This window comes from Apteryx mantelli, chromosome 1 (genome assembly GCF_036417845.1).
Source record: "Apteryx mantelli isolate bAptMan1 chromosome 1, bAptMan1.hap1, whole genome shotgun sequence".
In the NCBI taxonomy this organism is placed as follows: Eukaryota; Metazoa; Chordata; class Aves; order Apterygiformes; family Apterygidae; genus Apteryx; species Apteryx mantelli.
This window is the reverse complement of record NC_089978.1, coordinates 200354650-200381502: the sequence shown is the minus strand read 5'-3', so window position 1 is coordinate 200381502 and position 26853 is coordinate 200354650. Positions and strand designations below refer to the sequence as shown.

General features: G+C 37.6%; 1 protein-coding gene across 1 annotated transcript; it reads right to left on the bottom strand.

Annotated features, from left to right (window-relative positions):
- Nucleotides 1-1851: 1851 nt before the first annotated feature.
- On the bottom strand, nucleotides 1852-21653 carry TTLL8 (tubulin tyrosine ligase like 8). Its single transcript, XM_067298865.1, is given in 12 exon segments — nucleotides 1852-2382; nucleotides 3548-3986; nucleotides 4879-5125; nucleotides 6006-6154; nucleotides 7530-7719; nucleotides 9534-9656; nucleotides 12631-12745; nucleotides 14547-14675; nucleotides 15946-15989; nucleotides 17067-17220; nucleotides 17999-18090; nucleotides 21575-21653. Coding segments are annotated over 12 exon segments (2292 nt in total).
- Nucleotides 21654-26853: the final 5200 nt, after the last annotated feature.

Below are 26853 nucleotides of genomic sequence, written 5' to 3'. Positions count from 1 at the left end.
AGAGGTTGAAAAGAGGATCGAGAATTGCAAGCATCCTGCAAGCACTGCCTAGTGTGAGACAATTGGGAAACTCTAAGAGGGTATATTTAAACCCTTTGCTACCTGTGGAGTTCATGACTCAGAAGTGCCTTTGTTCATTTGGTAGGCAAATCTCACAGTGCCTAAAAGGCACTTATATCTTCTCTTAAAGCACTTATATCAAACATTAGAAAGAAAAAAAAAAACAGAGCATTTTGCATTAATAGTGACTGGATTAAAAAAAAAAAAAAACACAAATTCTCAAATCATATCAAAGCAAAGACTAGACACATACACAATCTATGATGGCTTCTGCCTCCACATCACTCAGCCTATTCATCTACAAACTGATAGTTCTCCTGTCCCTACAAGGGAGATACAAGCTTAAAACCACTCCAAGCTGAGAAAGGCACAGGCTCCAAACATTCATCCTCTTGAAGGAGTGTTCTAGTCCCCAGACTAATACCGAGAACAGGGGTATCAGCACTTTGCTTAGAGCAGCCACAGCTGCTTTTTGAATGGGACCTGATCCAAGCAGTGCAATAAACGTGCTTCCAGAACAAGCCTTTTAGCCAGAACATTTCCTAGGTCTTCCTAGACTCTGAGAAAAGCTAACTGATAGCTAGATCCATCTGAACCTTTGCAATGAAGGCTGAATTACAGATGCCTAAATTATTTTTTATCTCATGAAGTGCAGAATCCCAATAAATAAATATATATCAATAAGCAGAGAAACAAACTCTATACCCACCACCAGCTTGGATAAATGTTATAACCCTGACTTCCAGCACTTATTTGGATCTAGGCCTGCTCAACAGTAATTTCCATATTTAACTTTTTTCCCTATGTGCCTCAGATAAATGCACAAACCCCAATAATATACATTTGCCATGATCTATCATAAGTCACTCTGAGAGCCTCAATAAACACATAAAAAGCTTCAGCTACAATATTTTAGATGGCAAGAAAATGGCTTGTTTGCTCCTGGTCTTAGCAAACAGTATCTTAAAGGACACATTTTTATGCTATACTTGACAATGTACTTAGTAAGAAGATCCCTCTGGTTAATCCACAGGGAACAATGATAGGGATACAAATTTAATGTAATGTTTGCGCAACATCTTCAACATGCCTTAAAAACAATAGGATTCTCTCTTTACTATTTTTTTTCTTTTAAATCTAAACTAAGACTCCTGTGAGAGGAGTTTACAGGCCTACTCATACCCACAGAACAGTTACAGAGAGTTGCAAAGGTTTCCCTCCATCTCCCCCAGTCACAGACTTCCCAACTGCACAGAAGGAACAAGTGCTAGGGCTGAGAGCTTAGTTCAGACCCAGCCTGGCTTAATCTTCGCCATCTCTGCTAAGTTGCAGTTCTGTGCTGAAATAAGACAGTGGTTTGTAACGCAAACTTCATTCTGCAGAAACCAGACTGTGGTCAGAAACAGCCACCAACCACTTTCAGTGGCTACAATTTAATCAATAATCATTAGAATACATAGATTTTCATCTCTAACATCAAATCTCTTGATCCATTCAAAGATAGTAACATAGGAGATGAAATAGCTATTTTTATTGACATGTTTTTCCTATAATGCAATCAGAAGTCCTTCAGAATTATTTGGGAATTAATGTTGCCAGCTAATGAAAAATTCTGCTGTACAGACAACAGGAATCCAGAAGGGAAATAAACCAAATAAAATACAACTACACATGAAAACTGGATTGAAAGAACAGTGGATATGATACAAATGTACAACAAAATAGACAAATCAAGTAAATACTTATACTGTGTTACTAGCATCAAACCTCTAAAAATGCTGCTCATGACACTTACACTTCAATATCTGCTGAACAAATACTACCTGGTATTTTAGAAGACTGACGTAAAGGCCAGTTGAAAGAATGCATGCTTGGAAAGGAAAGACCTGCTTGATGTATTTTCCAGAAGTTTGCATCTTTTCTCCCTTTGCTTTTGTTTATAGGTGGCAAAAGTCTTTGATCTGGAATGCTTTGCATAGATTGCACAGGAGAGTTTGGGAAATTGGTGTGCCCAAAGGATTTTGTCCTTACATCTTTTACTTTACATTTTTTCCCTAGTTGCCTCTTAAGAAGCTCTGGTGCCTTACAAAGAACATTTTTTTCTTTTTCAATTTTGAAATTTTGTTTGCCATAATCTAGAGGTACCATTGACTCTTTTTGCTTTCGGCAGCTGGTTGAAGAATTCTTAGCTGTCTCTTGAGGTATCCTTGATCCTATAAAGTTAACATTCATGATGGGAGTAGCCTTCTGGCTTGATCTTTTAATACCAACTCCTTCTATTAAAAGATCTGTAACATTAAATGGAGGCAGATCCAAAGGAGCCTTGAGAGAAACAGAGACAGGTATCACTAACAGATTCAAAATATTTAGTGATAAAGACCCTACAGTCTTATATACTAATTCTAAATGCATAACATAGAATATGGCAAAACCTACAAATTTAAGACCTTAAGTGTACAATAAACACAAATTAACAGGCAAAAACAGTGAAGTATCAGCCTTTGTGGTCAACTATTGGTAAGTATTCCTTCCAAACCCTCTGGGCATATTTGCCTGTCTGTTGCATTTTTCTTACAGCTAGCAGGTAAGTTTTCAGCAAGTGATTATCATCTTTGCTATCAGTCTGACAGTGTGTCCAGCACAATGTGACTTAGATCTTTTGTTTGACTTCCCAAGCACAACTGTAATGCAAAAAATAAAAGCAACTCATGTCTACAACAAGTAGAAAAAATATGAGAAAAAATATGTATGGAAATTTTAAGAAAACCAAAAAGGCAAATTCTATTTTGCTCATTTGATATAGGATGATATATCGAATATTGATAGGATACAGTGGGTACAGTGATTCCATCTATTTATTGCAACCTTCACTGGAGGGAGTACCCACTATAGATCAGAACTTCAGTCCTAAGTTCACACACAGCTGAATGCTTTATAGACAAGAGTCCAGTGAAACCATCAAGCCCCTCCCAGGACTGATGCAAACATAGTATGCAATTATGCCATCTGATTTCCTCCAAATAAAGGCAGATTATTCCTGCACTACACTGATTCCTGATCTATATATAGTATATTCAGTTTTACAAACTGAATACAACTAAATTCCACATTTAAGTAAATTATATGAATGCAGATATAAAACACATACTAAAAATGAAATAAAACTAATAACATCTTCAGTAAGATTCAAAAGCACAGAACATTTTATTTCTTCTGTTCTAACAATGATTTTGGGCCAAACTACAGGCTACAGAGTTCCCAAATGGCTGACCTCTGTGAAGTCATTGTCTTTAGACTTGTTTAACAGTGGAAGAAAGAATATTTAAATTTTGCACAAAGTCATAGGAGTATTCTGTTACACATACAATTGATTTAAGTGTTCCATTTTAAAGTGAATCTACTAGATCAATAAAACATTACTTAGACTTCAAAACAACTTCCAGGATAGATTCTCCTTGAACCGAATGTAACGCTATATCCTCCATACCTCTTTCCAGAGAAGTTCAAATTTTCCTGTATCCTTGTTTTTGCCAGTTTTTTTACTACTGAGAACAACCTTGATTGTATCTTCTTGTACCTGGGTACATAGTTCTGCTGTGACTGGGGTTGAAGGAAACATCGTTGGGCTAGTGTTGATTTCAATCAGCCATGGTTTAAAGTCCTGCCCAAGAATAAAATCTGCCCCATATAACTCAAAACTGTTCTTCCTGGGTTCAACACTCTCTTGAGCTATCTTCATTGTGTAGATGATGGCTTTTTTCATTGATGGGCATATAAGCCTTTGCCACACAGTGCCATGACCTTTCTTTTCTAAGTACTCTTGAAATTTAGTGCTGGACCACATATTGCAACATGGCAACAGAGTATTCCTATTTGAGGCATTTTTGTAATGTTTCTGGATAGAGATATTGCAGAGATGAACTGAGCTGTAAAGAAAGCAGATACAAAGCTATTGCCCAGTTGCAAACAGTGCAAAACTTGAAAAATGCAGATTAAGGAGAAATGCAGAACTGATCACAAGGGAAGCAAAATTGTCTTTCTACTAAAAGCCACAGAATTTAGACAGTAAGCCCATTTTCAGGTTCTTTCATTTCCTCACATTTGAAATAAAGAATAACTTTTTATTTAAACTGCCAGAGTGAAGAGAACTGGATTCACTTCCTGGGTCTTGGATAAGGAACTGGGGTACAGAAAATTTACACAGTGAATTAAGTCTGGCTATGCTTTCATCCTCACCAGAGTGTTATCAAGATACCCACTAAAGGTTGTAAAAAATTCCTGCTTGTTGAGCAATGACAGATAATCAGTGGAAAACACTGTGGACACACATTAGTGATATGCCTCATTAGGCACCACATATGAGACAGAGTGTTAGCAAAATACCAATTTATAGAATAATGCAAAATTTCAAATAGAAATCATACAGAATTTTCCCACACTGTAGCAGCATCCATCCCTATCCTTAGTATTTGACTTTAAAAGTGTCATATATTCAAGAGTGAATCACAGAACACTATAATTTTTTTAAGGTCACAGCATTCTAAAATGCTACTAAACTAAACTTCCTGTATTACTCAAAACAGACTAAAGATTCTTAATGTGACATGTTATAAAACACAACCTCAGACTGAGCTAACAATACATAGCATATCAGCCCACTCTGTGTTGAAATGCAACTTCAGAAACTCTATAACAGGTAAAATATTACAGTACCTGAAAATAACCATAATGCTGTATCTGATATACTGCAGACGTTTCAGTCTAATCTTGCTCATTCATTTTTGCGCACATAAATTTTGCTTATCCTCCCTTAGTTACCTGTCCAGATCATCTAAGGAGAAATGTTGTGTAGAAAACCTCAGGTAGCTCTCTTTATAAAACCATATGATTAGAGGATTCCAGTCGGTAACAAGAAACCATTGTCTGATGTCAAACTTGGTGTCATAAATTAACAATGGTGTCTCAATGTATTTCTGAGCAACCCATTCATTTTCCTTTACTGAACATCTCTTTGTCACCTCTATTAGCCTCAGGATATCATTCAGTCTATCTTTGCATACAATATCTGAAAGAGAAAAAAATTGAATGTAAGCTTACGAGCACTAGTGTACTGACAGCTGATGAATGAAAGGGTAGGAATATACATGTAAAAATTTCCATTAATTTTACTCACATGCAATATACTGTACAATTATACTTGCACAGTAGAATAATATTAGGGATTATCAGAAAAAGATGACTCACAGGAGAACTGGACGCAACAGCCCTGTCTGCTTACATGAATTAGGTGAAATAATAAATACAAAATGAAAACAAATTGTTTACATTATTTGAAGTCAACTTTTGACTTTTATCCTTAAACATTTAAGCACCTTCTGGTTCTCAAGCACACAGTTGGCTCCATACTCACACACTGAAGTGAATGAGAACTTACATGTTTTCAGTTCAGCATACACACAGTATTTTGCTGGATAAAAGTATTCCCCCAGTATGGGAAGCTCCTCTACCTCTTAAGTGCACTAGCACACTTCAACCAAAAAAAGTCAGAGTTTTATAATGACAAGTCCATTTCACTCACCATCTCAAGAGTAAGAGAACTAGCTTCTGCTCAAAACTAAAGAAAATAAATTCTCATGATCCTTGAACAAACATGTAAAAATTTTACTTTAAATGTGAAATAAAAGATAATGGCAATTTATTAAGTTAAGAATTTATCAAGTTTTCTCCTCCAAAATATAGACTTCTCACATCTTTAAGCATAAGGTACTAAACGGGTTCTAATTATGGAAAAGGAGAAGATTCTAAGTAAAAAGAATTATACATAGACTATTTGAAAAAGTGTAGATTTTTACAAAGGTGCAAATATTGCTTTGCCAACATTCTCCAGAAGTTGATTCTGTAATCAGCTAATGAACTTCTCCACTGAAAGATGAAGAAGTTATTACCTCTGCCACGAGATTTTGCTCCTGGTTTAATAATCCATATGTTGAGATTACCATCAACGGCTTGCTGTGGATTTGCTGACATGATTTTGGATAGAATAGTTTGACACTGGCTAACATAACTATATGCATTGCAAATGACAGCACCCTCACTGCAAACAGAACAGTATAAGATATTAGTTTACACATCACTGTGCTAAAAGAAGCAATTTATAAGGACTTAGTCATATTTAATTTTTTCCTAACACCATAAAAAGATACTTCTTGTATTGCAAATAAATAAAATCACATAAAATGAAACAAGCATAGAAGAACAAAGATTTAGGGGGGTTTCTACCTTTATGCCTTCCTCATTCCAAAAGGACTAGAAAAGTAATCATGTGAAAGTTGGGAGTGTTGCGAGGGAGGTTTAATTTTAAGAAGCAAGCCCTCACTCACACATTTCAGATAGTATTATGGTCACATGACAAACATACTGCCATTCTTGCTATATAGTATCTTTCTCAAATACAAACTTAAGATTAATTTCAAAGGCAATTTCAAAGTGTCTAGGAATTGGAAAATTTACTTTTAGTGCTATCATGAAACCAAGGATTAATAAATATAACAGTGTCAGTCTTCTTTCCAAATAATAAAACTCCTGACTACAGATAACTGGCTTATGAAAATTTGCAATAAGGATAACATATGAAGTAGGAACAGAGTCAGGGTAGCTACAGTAAAGAGAAAGGGAATCATTCCTTACATCAGACATAGCAGACCAGAAACTAATATTAACACCTAGGGAAAAAACAAACAAGCATACTAGTTATTCTCCTTATTGACAGCACCAATCCTTATGCTTTGTGCAGGCCCAGGCTAAGAGGCAAATGAATTAGTGCATATTCTAGTGGATTTATTTTGTCTGCAATGGAGTACAGCATTCAAGTTTGTCCTAAGGCTATGGTCTAAACCCACATCTATTATACTGCTGATGAGTAGCCATAAGGCTATTCAATATTTTGGGCCTCTTCCTCAGTTTTCCCAAAGAACTTCAGTGACAACTGCATTGTACAAACCAACACTTCTGTGAAAAAAAAACCAAACTGCTAAATCAAAAAAAATTCCAGCAGCAGAGATAAAATACAGGTATCACAACTGCAATCCATCTGAAAGAATTCCATACTACTAAAATAAACTCTATAGTTTGCCCTTCCCACTGTGCATTATGTATATGCTTATTAGTTTCACAAAAGAAAATACATTTCATCTAATGGGGTTAGATTTTCAGCTTACATTGTTTTGCAAGTTTCTTCAAGATGAATGAAGCTCTGAATGGTCAAAATAATTTCTTTTTAGTTAAAATGAACAATAGAGTTACTTTTCTGACTAGCCAGTTTCAACATTTAGGATCAGACCGTGATACATCACAAAGTACTTTACAGTAGCACAGGGCTATTTGCCATGTAAAGTCCTATTCATTGTTGTAATCTAACTTTTAGCCAGGACTTGAATTTAAAGTAGTTAACTGCAGCAGTGAAAACTTACTGAACAAGAGAACAGTAATGATCAAGTAGTTCATTCCATTTCTCTTCACTGAGTATGGCAGAACAGTCAGCTATTCTGTCAATGTCTTTATGTTGCAAATGCTCAAGGTAGGTCTCGCACACAAGACAAGCCATGTCTACTAGTTTTCCAGGAAGCTGTTTGACCTTCATTTCATTATAACATTCAGAACCTTAAAAAAGCAACGAAAAAAAGAAAAAAAACAGGGGGTGTTAATGGTATCTCCTGACACTTTGTATAAGCACAGATATAATTACAATAGGAAATCTTCCAGAGCTTAAGAACTTATTAACTGTAAAAACTTACCGTATATCTGATGGCTATCTTCACACTAAGGAGAGGTTTGGATTTTGATTGAGGAATACATTCTTTGCTTAGGTTGGGATATTTTCTTTTTTAAAAGAGGAATCAAGTTAAAAAAAAATTCTTATATTGGTGTTCATAACATCATGCAGTGAAAGTCACAAGGACACTTCCATATATAAAATAGAATCAACACCAAATTTGAGATAAACTTGCCACTTCCTTAGAATACACTCATGCTCCTGTCCTTCAGCCAGAAAATGACATCTGGCATATGGCAATATTTCTCCATTCTTCAAACACTGGGTGTCTTAAGGCATGTACTGGGGTTTATTAACACCATGAAAATACATTTTGTAAATATGGAAGAATCCACTCAGCACCTCCTGGCTCAGTGAAGCATGATTAGATGCACAATAAATTCTCTGTGCAAATATCTAGCCCCTCTGGTGTAAGACAATATTCACATCTGGCAAGTCTTTCCCAACCATCCACTGAAAGACAGGATTCCAGTGGCTGGCACCATAAAAACACTGACACAAATTTGCCCAGTACCCAGGCAATCCAATAGTCAGGAGTTCAATATGTGCCGACTATGGCATGACTGGGGTTTTACCTGTCTTTCTCATAGTTTTCTTCTGACAAATATCTCTTTAGAATTCCATGCCTCAGCCTGCCCTTACTTGGGCCAACATCCCTCTCTCTTGAGCATATTTTGTTTTATGTCTGCAGTTCCCCACAGTCCTCCTCTCTATCATTAACCTGCCATCAAGGAGTAACTCATGCCGGCATCCATTCAGCCTATCATGACTATCTTCTCAACTCCCACTTCCGCAGCAGATTTGAAAAATCCTTGAATGGTATGATTATATCCTGGTTATATCCAAAATATAAACCTTCATCTCACAGTATCCAGGCATTTGTAATTGGATCATTTGTTTTTTGGGAAATCCCACGGCATACATCAACATCATGGACAGCTGATTAAGTTCGCAAATACCAAGCTTCTGTGCTTATCCAGCTCTGAAAAACCCAGCCATCATCCCTGATCTAACTACACTGGAGTTGACAGCAAGAATTTCTGCTGCTGTCAAGGGAAGCAAGTGTAATCCCCATACATTTTTTTAAGACTTCTTTGCTTAGTTAGAAGCCATTTTTATATATAAGATTTCAAGAAGATTAAACACACACAAAAGGGATGCAATAGAACATCATTAGCTGGTAAGGGCTGTGAAAATGCAACGACATTATGTGACATAGCACCACATGCTATACCAGTATGTGCCAACAGTAGGTAAAAGGTAGATTGTTCCTTTAACACCTTCGTTTTCCCCCCATCAATAAATCACACTGTGGATTGCAACAGAATGGAATAGAAGCACTAGAGTAAGCATATTCAACTTGCCTTGCATTTTTAAAATGTGATTTGAGTTACACTAAGAATTCGGGACCCTCAGTAGGCTTTTCTAATACTTCTTATTTATAATAATTATAAGTGATGGAGAAAATGTGATCCCTCTGCTACAACTACAAGGGGTTGTGACAGTAATAAATTTCAAATTCCAACCATCTTAGTTATGTTAGCCAAAAAAAAAAAATTGTCCCTTAAAAATGTACACCCTACAAACTATTCTTTGGCCACTTTTAAAAATAAAACACAATATAATGATGCTCAAGAAATACCTTTATCTGGGTTTACATCTCTCTTGTTCCTTTTTTCTTCAGCCTTTTGTGCTATTCTACTGCCGGCATTCAGACCAACAACCCACTTTAGTATACTAGAGGCTGCTGTGTTCCGGAAGTCCTCTAAAAGTTCTATTTCACTAAATAAAGTTCTAAAAGTTCTATTTCTAAGTTCTATTTCACTAAATCTAATAAATCCATTAATAATTCTAAAGGAAGTTCACTGCCTATTTGCCCTCTGGAAATGAAACACTGGTAAATCTCATAATCTCTTGACCTACCCTCAACCAATATAGAAAAAATAATTATTTTGGACAGGGGACTGGCAGAACTTGACTGTTCTGTTGAACTCTGTCCAGCCTCCTTAGTTTGAAGCACTTATCTGAACTATATCAAGCTCTAAAATTAAAACCATGCAAAGTTCCTTTTCCTCATACCACTAACCATTCATTCATTGAAATACAATTAAAAAGACAATGCTATTCATGTGCCACTTAAAAAACCTTAACATTCACAAAAAAGTTCTATATATGTAGGCTTACATATTTGGGAGACAGTAAATCTGTGCCCATGCTTTTTGAATTGTTGCATAATCTCTCTGTTTTTATGCTTAACTACAATCCTCCTAATTAAAGGACTCTGGGGAAAGGCAGTGAAACAACCTATTATTCTGCATGGCAGTGAAAAAAGGGAGGAATTTTTTGTATAAAGATTATAGGCTGTATACACCTCTAAGACCATCCTATTGCAGCCATTTTCGACTTCACCACCAGTGAAAATCTAGCAACAATATGTTTCCCCAGTATAGCAAAGCCTTTTAGCAGTGCAAAATCAGCACTGGCGTCTCTGGCCAAAGCTTTAAAAAACACCAGGTGCTTTACTGATCCAGATGGCTGATTGATGGAGCACATGAGGTCAGACAAGCCTAAGGCAAGAGTATGTATTTTATAAGATAGGCTGCCAGTGGAACACATGCCTTATAACTTTTCTGGGTACTGTTTATTCCTAGTCAAGTAACCAGGTCTACCATGGCACAAAATAGGAGTAAGATAAGACTACTTTAAATTAGCTCCTCAATTATTAAACTAAAATACCTTTTTTCCCTTCAATGCCAATTATTTACTGTGCTTGAAATATCTGGCATGCTACCAACACTTTTCACTGGCAAGGAGTCTCTCTTATCTTGAAAATTTAAAAAGAAAGCCATATGCTCTAAAGACAGGCCTAATTTCAGCTTTAGTACAAATTAGCAGCATAACACTTTTAGAAAAGTAAGAAGAAAAAAAAGATGTCTCCACTTTTCAAGTAAAAGATAGGTTATGATTACGATCCACTAATTGATCTATCTCAAAGGCTCTGTAAAAATTACAACAGGCGTAGAATTTGTGCACTAAAAGCTCACTTTCAAAAGGTAGAAAATTTCATTCTCTTCTCTCATGCAATAGGAAGAAAGGAATGTGTCTTTAAAGCCAATCTTCTCTCCCATACCATGGTCATAGGCAAGCTCAGGAAGTGTGGGATAGATGAGCAGACAGTGAGGTGGATTGAGAACTGGCTGAATGGCAGAGCTCAGAGGGCTGTGATCAGTGGTGCAAAGTCTAGGTGGAGGCCTGTAGCTAGCGGTGTCCCCCAGGGGTCAATACTGGGTCCAGCATTGTTCAACTTATTCATCATTAGCCTGGATGAAGGGACAGAGTGCACCCTCAGCAAGTTTGCTGATGATACAAAACTGGGAGGAGTGGCTGATACACCAGAGGGCTGTGCTGCCATTCAGAGGGACCTTGACAGGCTGCAGAGATGAGCAGAGAGGAACCTCCTGAAGTTCAACAAAGGCAAGTGCAGGGTCCTGCACGTAGGGAGGAATAACCCCAGGCACCAGTACAGGCTGGGGGCTGACCTGCTGGAAAGCAGCTCTGCGGAGAAGGACCTGGGAGTGCTGGTGGACACCAAGTTAAGCATGAGGCAGCAATGTGCCCTTGTGGCCAAGAAGGCCAATGGTATCCTGGGGTGCATTAGGAAGAGCATCGCCAGCAAGCCAAGGGAGGTGATCCTCCCCCTCTACTCAGCCTTGGTGAGGCTGCATCTGGAGTACTGTGTCCAGTTCTGGGCTCCCCAGTACGAGACATGGAGCTACTGGAGAGAGTCCAGCGGAGGGCTGCTAAGATGATTAAAGGACTAGAACATCTCTCATATGAGGAAAGGCTGAGAGAGCTGGGACTGTTCAGTCTGGAAAAGAGAAGTCTAAGGGGGGATCTTATCAATGTGTATAAGTATCTGAAGGGAGGGTGTCAAGAGGATGGGGCCAGACTCTTCTCAGTGGTGCCCAGTGATAGGATAAGAGGCAACAGGTACAAACTGAAGCACAGGAGGTTCTGTCTGAACGTGAGGAAAAACTTCTTCACTGTGAGGGTGACTGAGCACTGAAATAGGTTGCCCAGAGAGGTTGTGGAGTCTCCTTCCTTGGAGATATTCAAAAGCCATCTGGACACGATCCCGGGCAACGTGCTCTAGGTGACACTGCCTGAGCAGGGGGGTTGGACTAGATGCTCTCCAGAGGTCCCTTCCAACCTCAACCTTTCTGTGATTCTTGTGATTCTGTAAAACTTTAGTTATGCAAATTATGCATAAATGCTAGAATTAGATAGCTGAATGACTAATCAATCCACTTCACCTTTCTGAAAGACTCTGGAGATAAATTAGGTATTTTAAAGATAAATATTTTTGTACTCTCCAGTTGCATGGTAAGAGTGGTATTTTGGATTTCACCAGCATACTTAAAACAATAGATACTGCTTTTACATATTCTCATGTTGAAGCTCTTGCAGGAGTGAGGATACACACATAGTGAAACAGCAGAATTTTGCTGAGTACATTTGATGTTGCAAGGTGCTGAGTGTTCTGGACCTAGTTTAACATAATATTTTAGCACTTGTTTTAATGGTAAGCATATGACTTAAATGATGCCGTTGATGTTTAATACAGTATGTGTTAAGTCATTTTACTAATTATAGGCAAGTGTCCAGTACTTTCTTGGATTAAATTGTAAGTATATTAAAATACCCGTGGTTGAACACTGAAATGACGAGAAGTGACTTACCTATAAAATCTTGCTTTTCATCTTCCATGCAAATACCATAACAACAGGGAAAGAAGGTATGAGGATTTGCTTGAGCATACCATGGTAAATTTCTCAAATTTAAACAGAGTCCAATCTTAAAAAAAAAAAAGTAATATTTTATATACACACACGTTACATCTATACACATATATTCAATTATACACATTTGCTCTGACTTCACCATAACACCATAGTACTCCTGGGTGAAAAAGAATATACAAAATTGTTTGACACTCACCAAAACTAAAATGGGCATTTCTGTAAAGCATGCAGTTCCACTAAAAGGATCCTGCTTGGTGCTCTGATGATACAATTGTAATCATACAGATTAGCCAATTCAAACCTCTTGCTGCTGCAAAAAAAAAGAGGTGGTCCTCCTACCCCTCTTTCCTTCAATCTCAGTCCTGCTTATCAGGCTACCTGCCAATCTAATTCAGTATGCTGATCTCTCAGAAAACTAATCCAACACAATAAAGTGAATAACTTTGGGTCAGCTAGTAGTTTAGCTCAGAGGAAGGTCAACAGGTACAAGAGCCTTCAGGAAAAGACAGGAACACATAGCTGGAAGCAAATCAATTTGATTAACCCAAGAGGAAAAAAATGGCAGAGAGAAGGGGAGGAGGATGGGTAGGTAGAACAGAGCTTTAAAGATTAGTCCAGCAGTTAATTCAGGTCAAATCATCTCATGAAACAGTTTATATAGAGAGCTCTGTATAGAGCCTATCTCCTTAGACTCCCTCCATAGTCAATGGAAGAAGATAAGATCTGAAGTTCTCTGAAAGTCCTGTTCTCCCATTTCACCATCTAGAGACAGAGCCTAATTTCCAGATTTGGCTACTGAGATGAAAGTAACCCAATAAGTTTGACAATACAACCAAAAGCCATACTGCAGCACTGAGGCAAGCTGCAGAGTTGGGAGGTCTATGGAGGGACCTCCTGCCACCTAACCACCACTTATACAGTGAGGGATAATCCGTTCAAGCACTTTTGCTGGTTGCAAATATAGCAGTTTGGCTGAAGGTTGACATACTTTCTCAAGAAACCAGATTCTAAGCCAAGAAATGATTTAAAACAAAAAAACTAACCCCTGGAATTCCATTTACTATAGCTGCTCTCTTCCACTTGTCCTTATTTCTCTGCTGCTGTAACATAAATAGTTCTTGAGGTATTAAAATTGCAAATTAGTTAACCACCTACATGATTTTCTTATCTGAGGCAAACAATAGAGCCAACCTTGAATTCTGAAGCTAAATAAATCCAAGTAAGCTACCTGAAGCCTCACCAAATGTTTTAACATACTTTGCTTTGTGTAAGTGGGAATCTAGTTTAGGCACATTTGGGATAACTCTGTAATATTTACATTCATGTTCAAATACAAAATGGTAACATAAGCATTTGAAAAAACATCTGTGCCTTTGACAGATGATTACACCTATAAATAAGAATAAGCTTTTAACTAACTTCCTTTCAATCTCTCCCCTCTTTCCGAAGATTAATTATGACAAGGTCATGAGCTAAGCAAAACATACAGTTTCACATGGACCTTATTTGTAATTATATCTGCATGGGCTCCATACCAATAAAAAGATCTGATTACAGACTGGGGCCCTGCATACTAAAGCTAAATAAATAAATATTTATTTTAGGAATTGCAAAAGTCTAGTACTCCTTTACAATAGCCACTAATTATAGAGAAAAATAAAATCAACCTCGTTGATGGCAAGGCTGAGTATGATCCCATATTCATGGAAACCCTAACATTAATTTCTTTCCTCACTTACTGGTGACCGAGTTTGCAAAGAAACTGGATCCTTGCATATGCCTCTATGAAACCCAGAAGTACAGGTAATTGCCATCTGCAACTTGGGGCCATATGACTTCAGGAAGCAACTTACTTTAGTTGTAAAGGAGCCAGTTTTTGCAAAATGATTCAGCCTTTGGTCACAATGCAAGTCATGGCAATTAATAGCATCCTTTCTCACAGTCCAGAACAAAGAGGAATCTTCATTTCTCACCATCCTAGACTGGTATAAAAAGACAATTTGTATTATGTTCATATAGACTTAAGTCCTTGGAAATTGCTAACAATATATCGATATTAGACTCCAAAGAGTTATATACTATTTCTTTACAACGCCACAGAAATTCACGCTGCTGCAATTGCTTAGTCAGAAGAACGTGTATTTCAATGGACCATTTGACTGTCTTTGTAACGTACCTTAAGAACTCAGGTATATGGGTGACTCACTCCAGACTGCAGAGTAGCCAAAGCTGGCAGCAGACATGCTCACCTTGCCAGATGTAGTATGTTCACAGATTACTCACGTATCAGTATACACTTATAAGGACAGTCCAAACTTAGTCTACATACAAATCCCACCTGCCTTTGAGCCATACAACATTAGAGTACTGTCTAAAAGATGATCCCAAAGCCAGCTCGTCAAGTCATCATCATCCTCATAATACTCTCACAAAGGCAGACACTGAAAGTGGTAATCAGCTGGGCCAAGTGCAGGCCAAACACACCTGAAGGACTCAAACCATCTCTCCTCCCTACTCCCCACAGGCCCTGAAGCTCATCCAAAACCTCCACGTGAGCAGCAGTTTAGATTTACATATTGTGACTATAAAGCAAGCCCAGGCACATTTTTGAAATACAATATAGCCTATTGTATTGTCTATATATTCTTTGTATTGTCAAAGGAACCCTTTCAGTTCTGCCTGATCTCCAGGCACAACAAGTCTTCACTTCTAGAAGATGTGCAAAGAACTTCTGTCTCCCATTGTGGACAACAGGGAGACCGACACTGGCTTCTGCAAGTATATAATAAGACAAAGCATGAGCCACAAGTGTTGCTTTGGGTGGTACACAACATAAGCTAACTGCTTAACTGATGCAAATTAGGCACACATTTGACCATCAAATATTAACTCTGATATACAATCTGATATGTACTGATTCAACAGAGGTTCCATGCCCTTATTAATACAATTTTTATATGCGACTGCTGGACTACAAAATTACATGTTATACTTATAGAGAGAAAATTCTTTCCCATATAAATATAAAGTTACTGGCATCTCTTTCTGCTAGCCTCAGGGCAAATACTTGTGTCATGTTCTCTGTCACGTTTCTGATTCTCAGCAAAATTTGACCCATTGTGACTGTATAGCAGAAAAAATAACTTTTACAACAAGGAGAAAATTAAATAAACAGTTATCATGACAAATTTTACAAGTAATTTAAAAATACGCTTCAAAATAGAAAACCAATAGACAGGTATATTATCTTACCATTAAATTATGAATGTCATCTGAATTGTTGATGCAAATCACTTCTTCCTGCAAGGTAATTTTCTTTCCTTAACAAAAAAGTCCACAGGATTAAGAAACAGACAAGAGATTGACAGTTCCTAAAGCATTTTATAACAGCAGCTACGTGCCCCAGGGCTAGTTCAAAATATCTCAGAGCACAGACAAAACTGAGTTTTGCCGCCCTCAGTACAAAGAACCGGGCTGCGTTTGCCGTAGGAGGAGATGGAATGGTGCAAAAGCCATGGGCAGACTGGTTCGTCACTGCTCCAGCTGCCAGGGGGTAGAGAAAATAACCACTATTTTGGGACCACTATTTGGAACTACCATCACCTGCAAGCAAGAGCCCCAGACACATTAAATCTTTTCAAGAGGGCAAGTATGGCATTATGTGGCTCTGGAAGAGCACACATGTGCCTACTTTGCCTATGATTGGAACTAGCACTATTTTGCTGTGAAGCAAGTATTTCATATTTTATTTTCCTTATGAGTCTTTCTCCTCACATCAAAATACAAGAAGTTACATTGAAGGAAAAGCCTGAGTTCTTTAACTTTTGAGGCTCAAGTTGCAAAGTTCTACTTTGAAGTCAGAGTGGGGATAAAATATTTTACATACATATAGTCCTCAATCTCTCCTGGTTTTCCTAAGGAAGAGTATGAGGATGAATTTCTTTGCACAGAACAAAGAATTCATAGTTTTCTCTAAGGGGAGGCAGATGTTAAAAGCATATTCACAGATCTTCCTAGACGCCTTTCCAAACAGTTGAAGACACATCCTATTTCTAGTCCATCACACCAAACCGTCAAAGTTTAGCTTCCCAGAAGTTACCATGGGATGGGGATGAAGGGCTAAACCACTTTGTCTCTCTTCTGCTCCTTATGTCATTTGTACCTTCTGTTCTCCAAACAGGACCATTTGGAAATTCTCATCAGCCCTCAAAATTAATTCCTTTAAATCAGGGAGGAAATGCCAAAATAAGAAAGCTATAGTTAATCATTTCATGCTGCTCACTGCTATGAGAACTACCAATACTGAGAACAGAACACTTTCCATACAAATATATTTTCTCATCTACATCAGAGATGTTGTTGAGGTACCTTACCATTCTTCCCAGCATCTTCATGACAGCTACAAGACTGGTCAACTTTACCATCCTGCAAGCTGCTTCTATGAGGAAGCCTTTTCTCCACCCAACCTTTTTTCCTTAAACTTTTGCGAACTGGGTACGATCCACAGATGGTAAAGATTTTCTTTTCCTAAAAATATCAAAGAAGTGATAAACATGAGTGTTCAAAAAATTATGATTTTTTTTTTGCATGGAAACATCTATATCAGAGTTAAATCCAAATCGTAATTAACTTCAGAGTCAACAGACTTTGAAATTGCAAGCATATTTTGAAAACGAGTGAGAAAAGGTTACAGATTTATTTGTGATATATCAATAAGACCTACAGCTGAACAGACACACAAAAAAACACCTTCCCTATTCTGATGGCTGTCCTGCTCATTATCCTCTGATAATCAGCATCAATTTCTTCCCCCAAAAAACTGTTGGATAATGCAATGGAATACAAGCTAGTCTGTTGCACCCATTTAAAGCTGGGCTATAAATACACACAGCTAGATATAAATACAATACAGATATAAATCTTAATAATGTCAACCATTATCTTTTTAAGGTGTCCAATTCATACAGTGGTCTTCATTTATTCTCTAATGAACATTTGTTCAAGGACAGGCAAAAACCACCACCATAACTCAATGTTTTTGGCAGTTACTGTAACTAGAGCCCACGGAAGAAGTGTTTTTCAGTTGAACACAGAATGACCATGGATGCATAATCTTGGGGCAAATGTTTCTAACAGCAACAGGATCTTCTCTCAAGTTAAAAAAAAAAAACACACACGTAGTTTTCCAAACTTTCTAGTAGACAACCTATACCTTTGAGAACTTAAAGCTCAGAGAAACAGGAGATATTAGCAAGTACATACTTTTACGCAATTAAAAGTAAATCAACTACCAAACATTATGTACCTTGATTGCCTTTTTAACTAGAATTCTTGCCAACTTATATTTGTCTCATTTTGGAGTGGAGAGTAGTTCTTGCATATTTGTGGGGGTTATCCCTACAGAAGAAACAAAAAGCAATCACAATCTAAGAAACAATTTAAAAAGCTGCATAGGAAAGTTTTCTCTTATTTCAGTGCAGAGACTATATCTATTTATTTGGTTTTACTATTTAAATTAATTATGATGTACTGAAAGGCTTAGGGAGTTGAAATTTTTCAGATTTGATGCAAAATATTTTTGCCTGGACTTTGAATCTGCTGACTGTTAGGTAGGGAAGATAAACCTTGTGATCAAACAGTTTCATAAGATCTGACTGTGTTTAGATTAAAGTGTCTCAAAATCTGACAAATGATTATATTTCTTGAGTTCAGATATATATACTGATTTTGTTATCATCAATTATTCCCACAAATACATAATGTTACAACATTAAGGACATTAGAATGTAAAAGAAGCAACACTGAAAAAATACAACACAGTAACCTGAGTTTATTATGGGCTCACATAAACCTATTTAGTTTCCTAGTGAAAATGAAGTGAAACGAAAATTAGATGATCTGGAAAGAGAAGGCCATTTAAAGGCAAGTTCTTTGGAGCCAGTTTCCCCAATATGAACTTCAATGCATATCATTTATCTTGTTTTCACCAGCTCACAGTTATTAGTGCAACACAATTAAATACAATTTAAACAGTAACCCCTTCTTCAGTGCAAGCAATTGTAATGAGTGACAATAAACATATCCTATTGCATCTGTGGAGAACAATGATACATCCAGTTGTAGGAAAAGCTATTAGCTCTCTATCTCACTGCACGCTAAAAATAATTCTCCTGTGCTGCTTATACTGAAAATACATTGCCAAAATCCTATTGGATTATTTACCATAATATCTACTTCATTCTAGTGATCCTCAGGCTTTCAGTTTTGGGGGGTGTAGGGGGGGGAACAGGAGGATTTTTTGTTTTTAACTTCAGAATTCTCTTTTCTCAGTGAAAACCCCATGAGTAAGATTATGGCTCACCTTTGAAGTCCTAATACACCATTATTAGGACCGACCAGAATTTATAGTGAGAAATTAGATACTCTGTGATTAGATACTAGATCTATAGATTAGATTATGAATAGATATTGAAGTATTAGGTATTGATACACCCCAAAAAAATGGAGGTTAATGCGGAAGAGATGCTTCAGGTGAGGAAACCAGTAGCTTCTAGAACAGAAAATAGTCCTTCACCATCTGGAAGGGCTGAAATGAAAACTCTTGCCCAGCTATCAAGATTTCAGCTGAGGTCAGCAGGATAGGATTTCAGATTTTAGACTGTATTAACACCAGGACCAAATAAGAAATAAGCTGAGTTACAGAAAAAAAGAAAGCTGCCTGTCATCATGTTCTCCTTTGTCTCCAAATCTAGGAAAAGTTCTTCCTTGAAAAGGCTGGACCAGCAGATGATAGTGCTGAGGGCATATGGGAAAGACTGCCAGAGTGGCAACTATTAATTGTAGGCAACCGCTCTGTAGGCCTGAAAAACAGGAAGTCTAATTCTGCAGCTGAAGAGATAAAAGGCTGAAATGTCACCATTAAGCAGCTATACAATAAAGTAACAAGCATGGTGTTCACAATGCTTTAAAAGACTATCCAACACCTGAAATCTGCAAAAGAGTTAAAAAAGAAAAACCTAAAAATTTTGCAAAAGATAGGTAAGCATGAAAGCTTTCAAGTCTAGCACTTAAAGATACAAATCATAAATATAATAATATAATATAATGCAGATAATTCAAATCTGAGTGCAAGCACAACATATAATTAGTTAAAAATGGGAGATGAACAAGCAAAAAGACACAGAACTAAGAAGGGATGAAATACATTTAATAGAAGGCTCGGGTTTGCATTCTTTGGACAGCTGGAAGTCATTGTGTCTGCACAGGCAACAAGGTACCAGCCAGAAAGAAGGAATTTGGGTGATAAATCCCACCAAATTGAATCTATAATTAAAAGTAACCAAGGACAGGGTTTGAAAATATTGTAAGGAGCAACAATGCTGGCTTAAGATACTACCAAATCTGCTGTCCTGTGCTGTAGCATCTCATCCTCTCAGTTGAACTGAGGGTGTGGAGCCACATCGTAATCTCAATAAGGAAACCAATGCAGTTTTAAAAAAACTTCTTCAGAACAAAGGTTTTATTTGGGGCTGGGTGGGGGCAGAGGGAATATCTGTTTTTCTAAGGCAGATAAGTTTGAAACATCAGAGATATGCTGCTGGAGCTCCAGCTGTAACAGCAGACAGTATGGGGTAGGTCAAAGTTTTTATGCTATCTTTTTTCTCCCCAATTCAGTCTTGAACTTCAGTGCTTATATAATACAGATAAAATCATTCTGATTTTATGTAACCTTTTATATAAATCAGATGTTGGAAAGAACATAAAAATAAGTACAAAGACTCCAAGATCCTGAACCATATTGAATTAAATGAGAGTCTTTCCATAGACTTCAATGGGGCTGGGTAAATGAGCAGCAGCAGAACATAAATAATTTAAACCAGGGTTGCTGGCTAAGAGGACAGATCTTGAGAACAGAGCCTGAGTGAGTCAAGGCCTTGGTCTAGAAAAACAAATGCCAGAGCAGTTGATATTAATCTTGGATAATTAATATTGGTTAAATGGCAAGCTCAGGAACAAGCAAGAACAAGTTATGATCCCTGCACGGTCAATAGGGGCCAACAGGAAAGAAGGGCTACACATTACCACAGACAATATACAAAACAGTATGGAGACCGGGGGGGGGGGGGGGGGGCATCTCCCCTCTGCTGGCATTTCTGAAAACAACCACTGTTGGGGCGATCTCTCACAATTTACCCCTGCAGAAGACACATTGGCCTGTTGCAGGTGCTGGAAAGCAGACCTTGGTGAGCTGGCAATAGAGAACCATAGCTCCAGATTCCCAGAACGGGAATGGATTTGGATGCCCCAAGTCTGATAGTTTAGAGCACAAAACCAAGCAATACCAGCCAATCCTCCTGTGAACACACTGTTTAACACTCTTGTTTTCCCTTTCCAGAGCATACAGGTGGTAAGAACTCCTACAAACTCTGGATGTCAGGATACCTGCCTCCACAGTTCACAATAAGCACAGCAGAGAACATGGCCTGTTTAAACCTAACATTCTGTGCTGTTTGAGGAAACAGCTACTTTCAGATCTCTCTCTAACAGGTGTTTCTTAAGTTCAATTAAGAAAATGTACGTATCAGTTTTGTCTTTTTTCTTCTAAAACTGTTTATCTTCACATGATTATAACCTGTTCACTAAAGAGGATATAACTTTTGTAAGAATCAACACTGACCTGTAAATAGAGAGTTTAAATATGAAATAAACTTTGAAAAAATACTCTTGGAAAAGCTCCAATAATCATTAAATAGGGATATTTCATACCGGAAGACCTCTGCTGTCTTGAAAAAGGAAGCATGAACAGCAATTTTTGGTAAAATTTCAGTGTCATAACTTGAAATTAACAAAACCGATTAGAAATTAATTGGCCAGTACAAACTGTTTTCATCTTCACTTCTTTCTTCATCGCTTAAAGCTAGCAGGCATGGTTTTCCTTCCACATGAATCGTATTCATCATGATACGTTTAGCTCTATCATTGCTACTTCACTCTTTGGTTGTTTTCCCTATAAATTTAGAGGCAGAAAAAGAGTTTATTGTAAAATATCTCATATTAGCATTAAACAAATAACACCAGCTTAGGGGGGAAAAGGATCCAAAATTCACCTTTGGAAGATATTTTGCCTAATCATTTATCATTCATTTTATGAATAATAGCAACACTTTCTTCAGATAGTTTCTCCCAGAGGGACTTCCCACTTAGTAACAAACAAAAAATACTTCCAACATTCAAAAAAAACAGGAAATTATTATAAAACCAAATCAGTTGCCAGGGAAGCTTGACTACTCTAGTTTCTGAAACTAATTTGTATTTTTTTTTATTATTTTGATCTGATGGAGTCTCTTCAGAAATAAAAAACCCAGATCAGAAACCACGCAATTTTTATCTGAGAAATTCCTTTAACTCCAACCAGATAGTGAAATACACACAAAGCAACTGATTACATGGTCATTTAAACATTACAATTCCTGGTATGGATCATGTACAAGTCTGCTTTTTGGAACAAAGAAGGGAGAAGAGAAGGGGCATTTGACAAAACATAGGTAAGGGATGTGATGGAAAGGTAGAAAGGGAAGAAGTACTAACAAAAGTCAAATTCTACTCTGTTGATCTACCACCAATAAAATCATATCCAAGATCTTACAGAAGGCTTTTCAGTGTGCTAACTAAATCAGCAGAAACCCATTCATTTTTTATTTTTATTTTTTATTTCTATTAATTTTCTGCCAGTTTAGTAAGATACCAGTCACAGCTTGCACAAGGGAAGAGGGGGAGCATATTGGCCAGAACCTACAATCGCTTTCAGCAGTGTTAGATCAGTTCAGGTGTCTTATAAAAATCTCACCTCTCAGCTGCTGGAGATGAATGGTAGAAAAGATCTGGAAAACTCATAAAAACTCAAAACTACCCCTGCATAACATATATGTACATCTAAAAACATGTATGCACCATCCTTTTACATGGAAGACCCTCTGGGTACAAAAAGAGGTCTGTTTTCCTGTTGTGGTGTAGGCAGTGTGCTATTTCTTCCAGATCTCTGAGTATAACTGAGGATCTAAGGCATTTTAAGCCCAGGTTTACAACAGGAGCTTAGATCTGACAAAACTACAGATATACCACTCTTCTAACCATAACTAGGCACACATCTTAAGAGAAAAACAACAGATAAAAGCACGAAAGGTGAAACTTGATAAACTGGCTAACTGCAGAGTTCACCTCCTCCCATGTCTGTTCTTATGAGGAAGGTTAAAACTAAATTTAAAAATATATACATAAACAGTCAACTGTCTGTTCTTGTCCCTGGTGAGCTTCTACAAGAAATCTGCCTGCAGAAGCGCAGAGGATAAAAAAATCCTCTTGAACTGCAGAGGAATTTTCCTCTTTTGCTTTCCTAGCTTTTTCTAGCTAAATAGGTAGCTGAAGAGGGATTCACCCACCAGATTCTGGGCACAAACAGCTCCCATTTGTGCAATAGTCTCAAGTGAGTTGTGTAGATGCTTCTTAGACTAGGATCCACAAAATCACCTAAAACAGTTCCTACTTATCCTGTTGGAAGTGAGAGGATCGCCACATTTTGTTTTTCAGAAGATGCATCAACCAGATTTATTAACTGATTAATATTAATTATATTAGTATAATTAATTATTGTAATTAATTATTATGGGGTTTAGCTAGGCTTTTTTTTTTTTTTTTTTTTTTTTTTTTTTTTAAGTTAAGGCTCTAACTCCTGGTATTAGCTAAGCAGTAGCATATAACCACCTTTCTGTTGAAACCCAATGAGGCAGAAAAGGAATTCTCCACTCCAAACAGAAACACTCACAATGTGGCACATACACTGTTATCTCACAAAACTTACCCCTGAGGGGTCTGTGATTTTTGTCCCTTGGGGTAAGTGACACTGATGCCCAGGTTTAGGTGCCTGCCCAGTCTTAAGTGTATTATAAACATATTGCAGGTCTGTAGCTAATAACAGAGTTGCTCAATCTAGCATTTTAGGCTTATGGCAAGGATTGAGTCTCCCAAGCCCACTGAGACCACTTCAGTAATCTTACAGTTCTAAGTTTTTAGGTGTGGCAGGTCACATCACTTCTGGAATACACCCAGAGGAAATGACCCCTTAGTTCCACAAACAGAACCAGTCCTTAAATTACACCACTACCTTCTCCTTACTTTAAGATCACTTCCTGTGCAGTTATTTTCTCTCTCTCAAGGGGACCGAATCAAAGCTCATTATGTGAAAGTCTAAAGAGGTTTTGCAGTAGCTTTCTGAGCTGGACCCACAGCAGCTTTGTCTCCAGGCACCATCCACCTTCCTTGCAGCTGCCTGCCCCTGCGGCTGGGGGGGCTCACCGGGCCAGCGCTGCCTTTGTGACCTCTGCGGGCTGCCGCTCCAGGCGGGCAGCTCGCCACAGGCTTCCCAGCTGCGCTGGGGAAGTGCATCATCTACCTGCACTAATTAGTGTTACAAGCAACCAGAGATTTACTCTGTGTCAAACACCAACATACAAAATCGCTTGGCCAGGGAGGGTGGACAGTAGCAGAGGGCACAGAGGGAATCACTTTGAATTACAAAAGCATTTGCCCACAGAGTCAGATTTACAGCCAAACCTTCTCCAGCTGAGAAAGGCTTTTTATGTAGGGCTGCCAGCCCTACTTCGTTGTTTCAAAAGTCTATCTCTTACCTCCAAGGTTTTCTTTTTTGCATCGGACTAGAAAGTTCAACCTCTGGAGCAGCATCCATGGAAGGATGCAAAAGGCCTCCTGGTTACCAGGGGTGTGGGGAAGAGGCCTTGCACCTGGCACAGTGCACGGTCCCCACCATGGCATGAAGGACCCATGGCCAGGCTGGGAGCCCAGAGGAGGCATCTCTGCTGGAAAGTAGAACCTATGGCTGGTAGTTCTGTGATGACTTCTTTCTAGTCTCACCTGTTCCTCCCCTTATGAATCTAAAACAGACAGAAAAACCTTGGGTATGGTGACATACCTAACTGCTACCTCACGCTCAATCCAAATTCTAACTTAATCATTCTGTTTAGCCTATTTTTCTTTTCCTTTTTTATGAATGCCATTTTCTTCATCTCTTATTAAAACATTAAGGAGTCTAATGCGATGCTGTTCCGTGATGGGTGAACTTGCCCTTTAGCAGAAAATCTTTAGAGGTTCCCAAAGAAAGGTAAATATTCCCCACTACACCCTGTTATTAGCTTCTTTCTGACCATTCCTGACAGAAAAACAAAAATCAGTAGCTGTATAAATGGTTCTTACTGTTTGGGGGAGAACATTTCAAACCACTGGAGGTCAAAGGACCTTAAAGACTCTCAGCACCTTGTTAGTGTAGGCTTTTTGTGAAAAGGAAATTCCTTAAGAACGTGTCACATGCCGTTATAGTTTCTTTTCCCATCACCTCAGTATTAAAAGTAGTATCTACTTAGATCCAAACTTCTGGATAGCCAAAGCAATCATCATTTGACACAAAGGACACCTCTTGAAGACGCAGGTACAGATTCAGTTTTACAAAGGCAAGTATGTTATCACATAAAAGAAAACAAACAGTTAAAATACATTCAAAATATTCTGCATATGACTCTCAATCTTTTCCCTCTACAAAAGTTCATGAAGAACTTTTATAATATCTACCTCCTCTTCCAGCCTTCAACCCATCTGTGAGATTTAAAAAGTTGTTTGGATATTATTTTTTATTTTTAGGTAGACCTGTCACTATTTCTTTGTGACTTTCAAAAGAATAATGTACTTCTGTGAATGTTTACACAAGTACCACCATTAAAGGCATCAGATCTGGCAATATTTAAGGAAACAGCAGTTGCATCTGTAGTTGACGATGTATTAGCCTGGACAAAACTACACAATGTTTTAGGTTTATGGAGAGGTTGCTGTATAAATGGTCTTAAAAGGCACTGCTCTAAACTTGGAAGGGTATTCACCATATATTAAAATGCCGTAATAAATGTCAGCTTTTCCAAAAACAAAACATCCTAGCATACCTGAAGTGCTCCACCCCCATTGTAACATACCTCTTTCTCACTTGACTTCTTCTCCCCAAAAGCCTACAAAAACAGATGAGCTTTGAAGTATGCCCTGAAAAATGGTTTGGGTTATTTCAGATTAAAGAGGGAACTTCACAGTCTAGAATCTTTCAAGATACACAACAAAAAAAAACACCACTTTGTCAGCAGCCATCCTTAGTTAAATTAAAAAGTCTATTAACATGGAAATTCTTATATTGTCCTAAATCTACTCATTCATACAAGTAACTGAGCTAGGAGAAAAAGATAATCTGTATGGGAGATATCCCTTGTTTAAGGACAGATACATTTTTAAGTTTTGAAGATAGTGAGGAAAACAAATATATGAAAAGTAACATACCTAAAACCACATTTTTGTGAGTGAAAATACTTTCTTCAGATCCGTAGTATCTCCTATTATTTGGCAGATTGTTTGTTTACTGCTATTTTTTGCTTTGGCTGGCAGATCCTGTGTCTGGCCCCCTAGTTTTACGCTAACTCTTCACAACAGATGAAAGCAAAAGCCCCTTACCCCTTTAAACAGTCCAGAAATGGAAGCTTAATGGGAGAGAATTTTCTGTTTTTACCTCTCCAATTATGATGTCAATCCACATTCTGAGTTCCCACATAACAAAGTCTTTTATTTTATATAAAAGCAATGAGATGCAAAACAACTTTACAACTCCTACAAAAGTGAAGTATAAGCAAAAATATCAATTATGACTTGTACTCATAACTTTACAAAAGCATTTATCAGTTACACTTACTGCACAACTGCAGTTATAACAATCTCTTGCAAATATATGAAGCCTACTGCATATCGTCATATTTATTTATTCAAACTTTGCTATCAGCATAAATCCATGTGATTCATTACCTTGTTTCCAAAGGAATCTTTTAAAGCAACACTAAGATACAGATATCAACAGCAATGAAGTCCTTTACAGGTAAGATAGAGGTGTTAAAAATATTACCAATGTATTTCAAAATTATTAGAAAGATACGTTATTTACTGTATCATTTATTGGCTCCTACTGCTGTAACTATATTGCTGTTTATAAACCGAAAAGTTTCAAAGCCTTAATTCAAACAGTTGTATTATTGTATTGTATTGTCCGCATTTGTAGAATCCAAA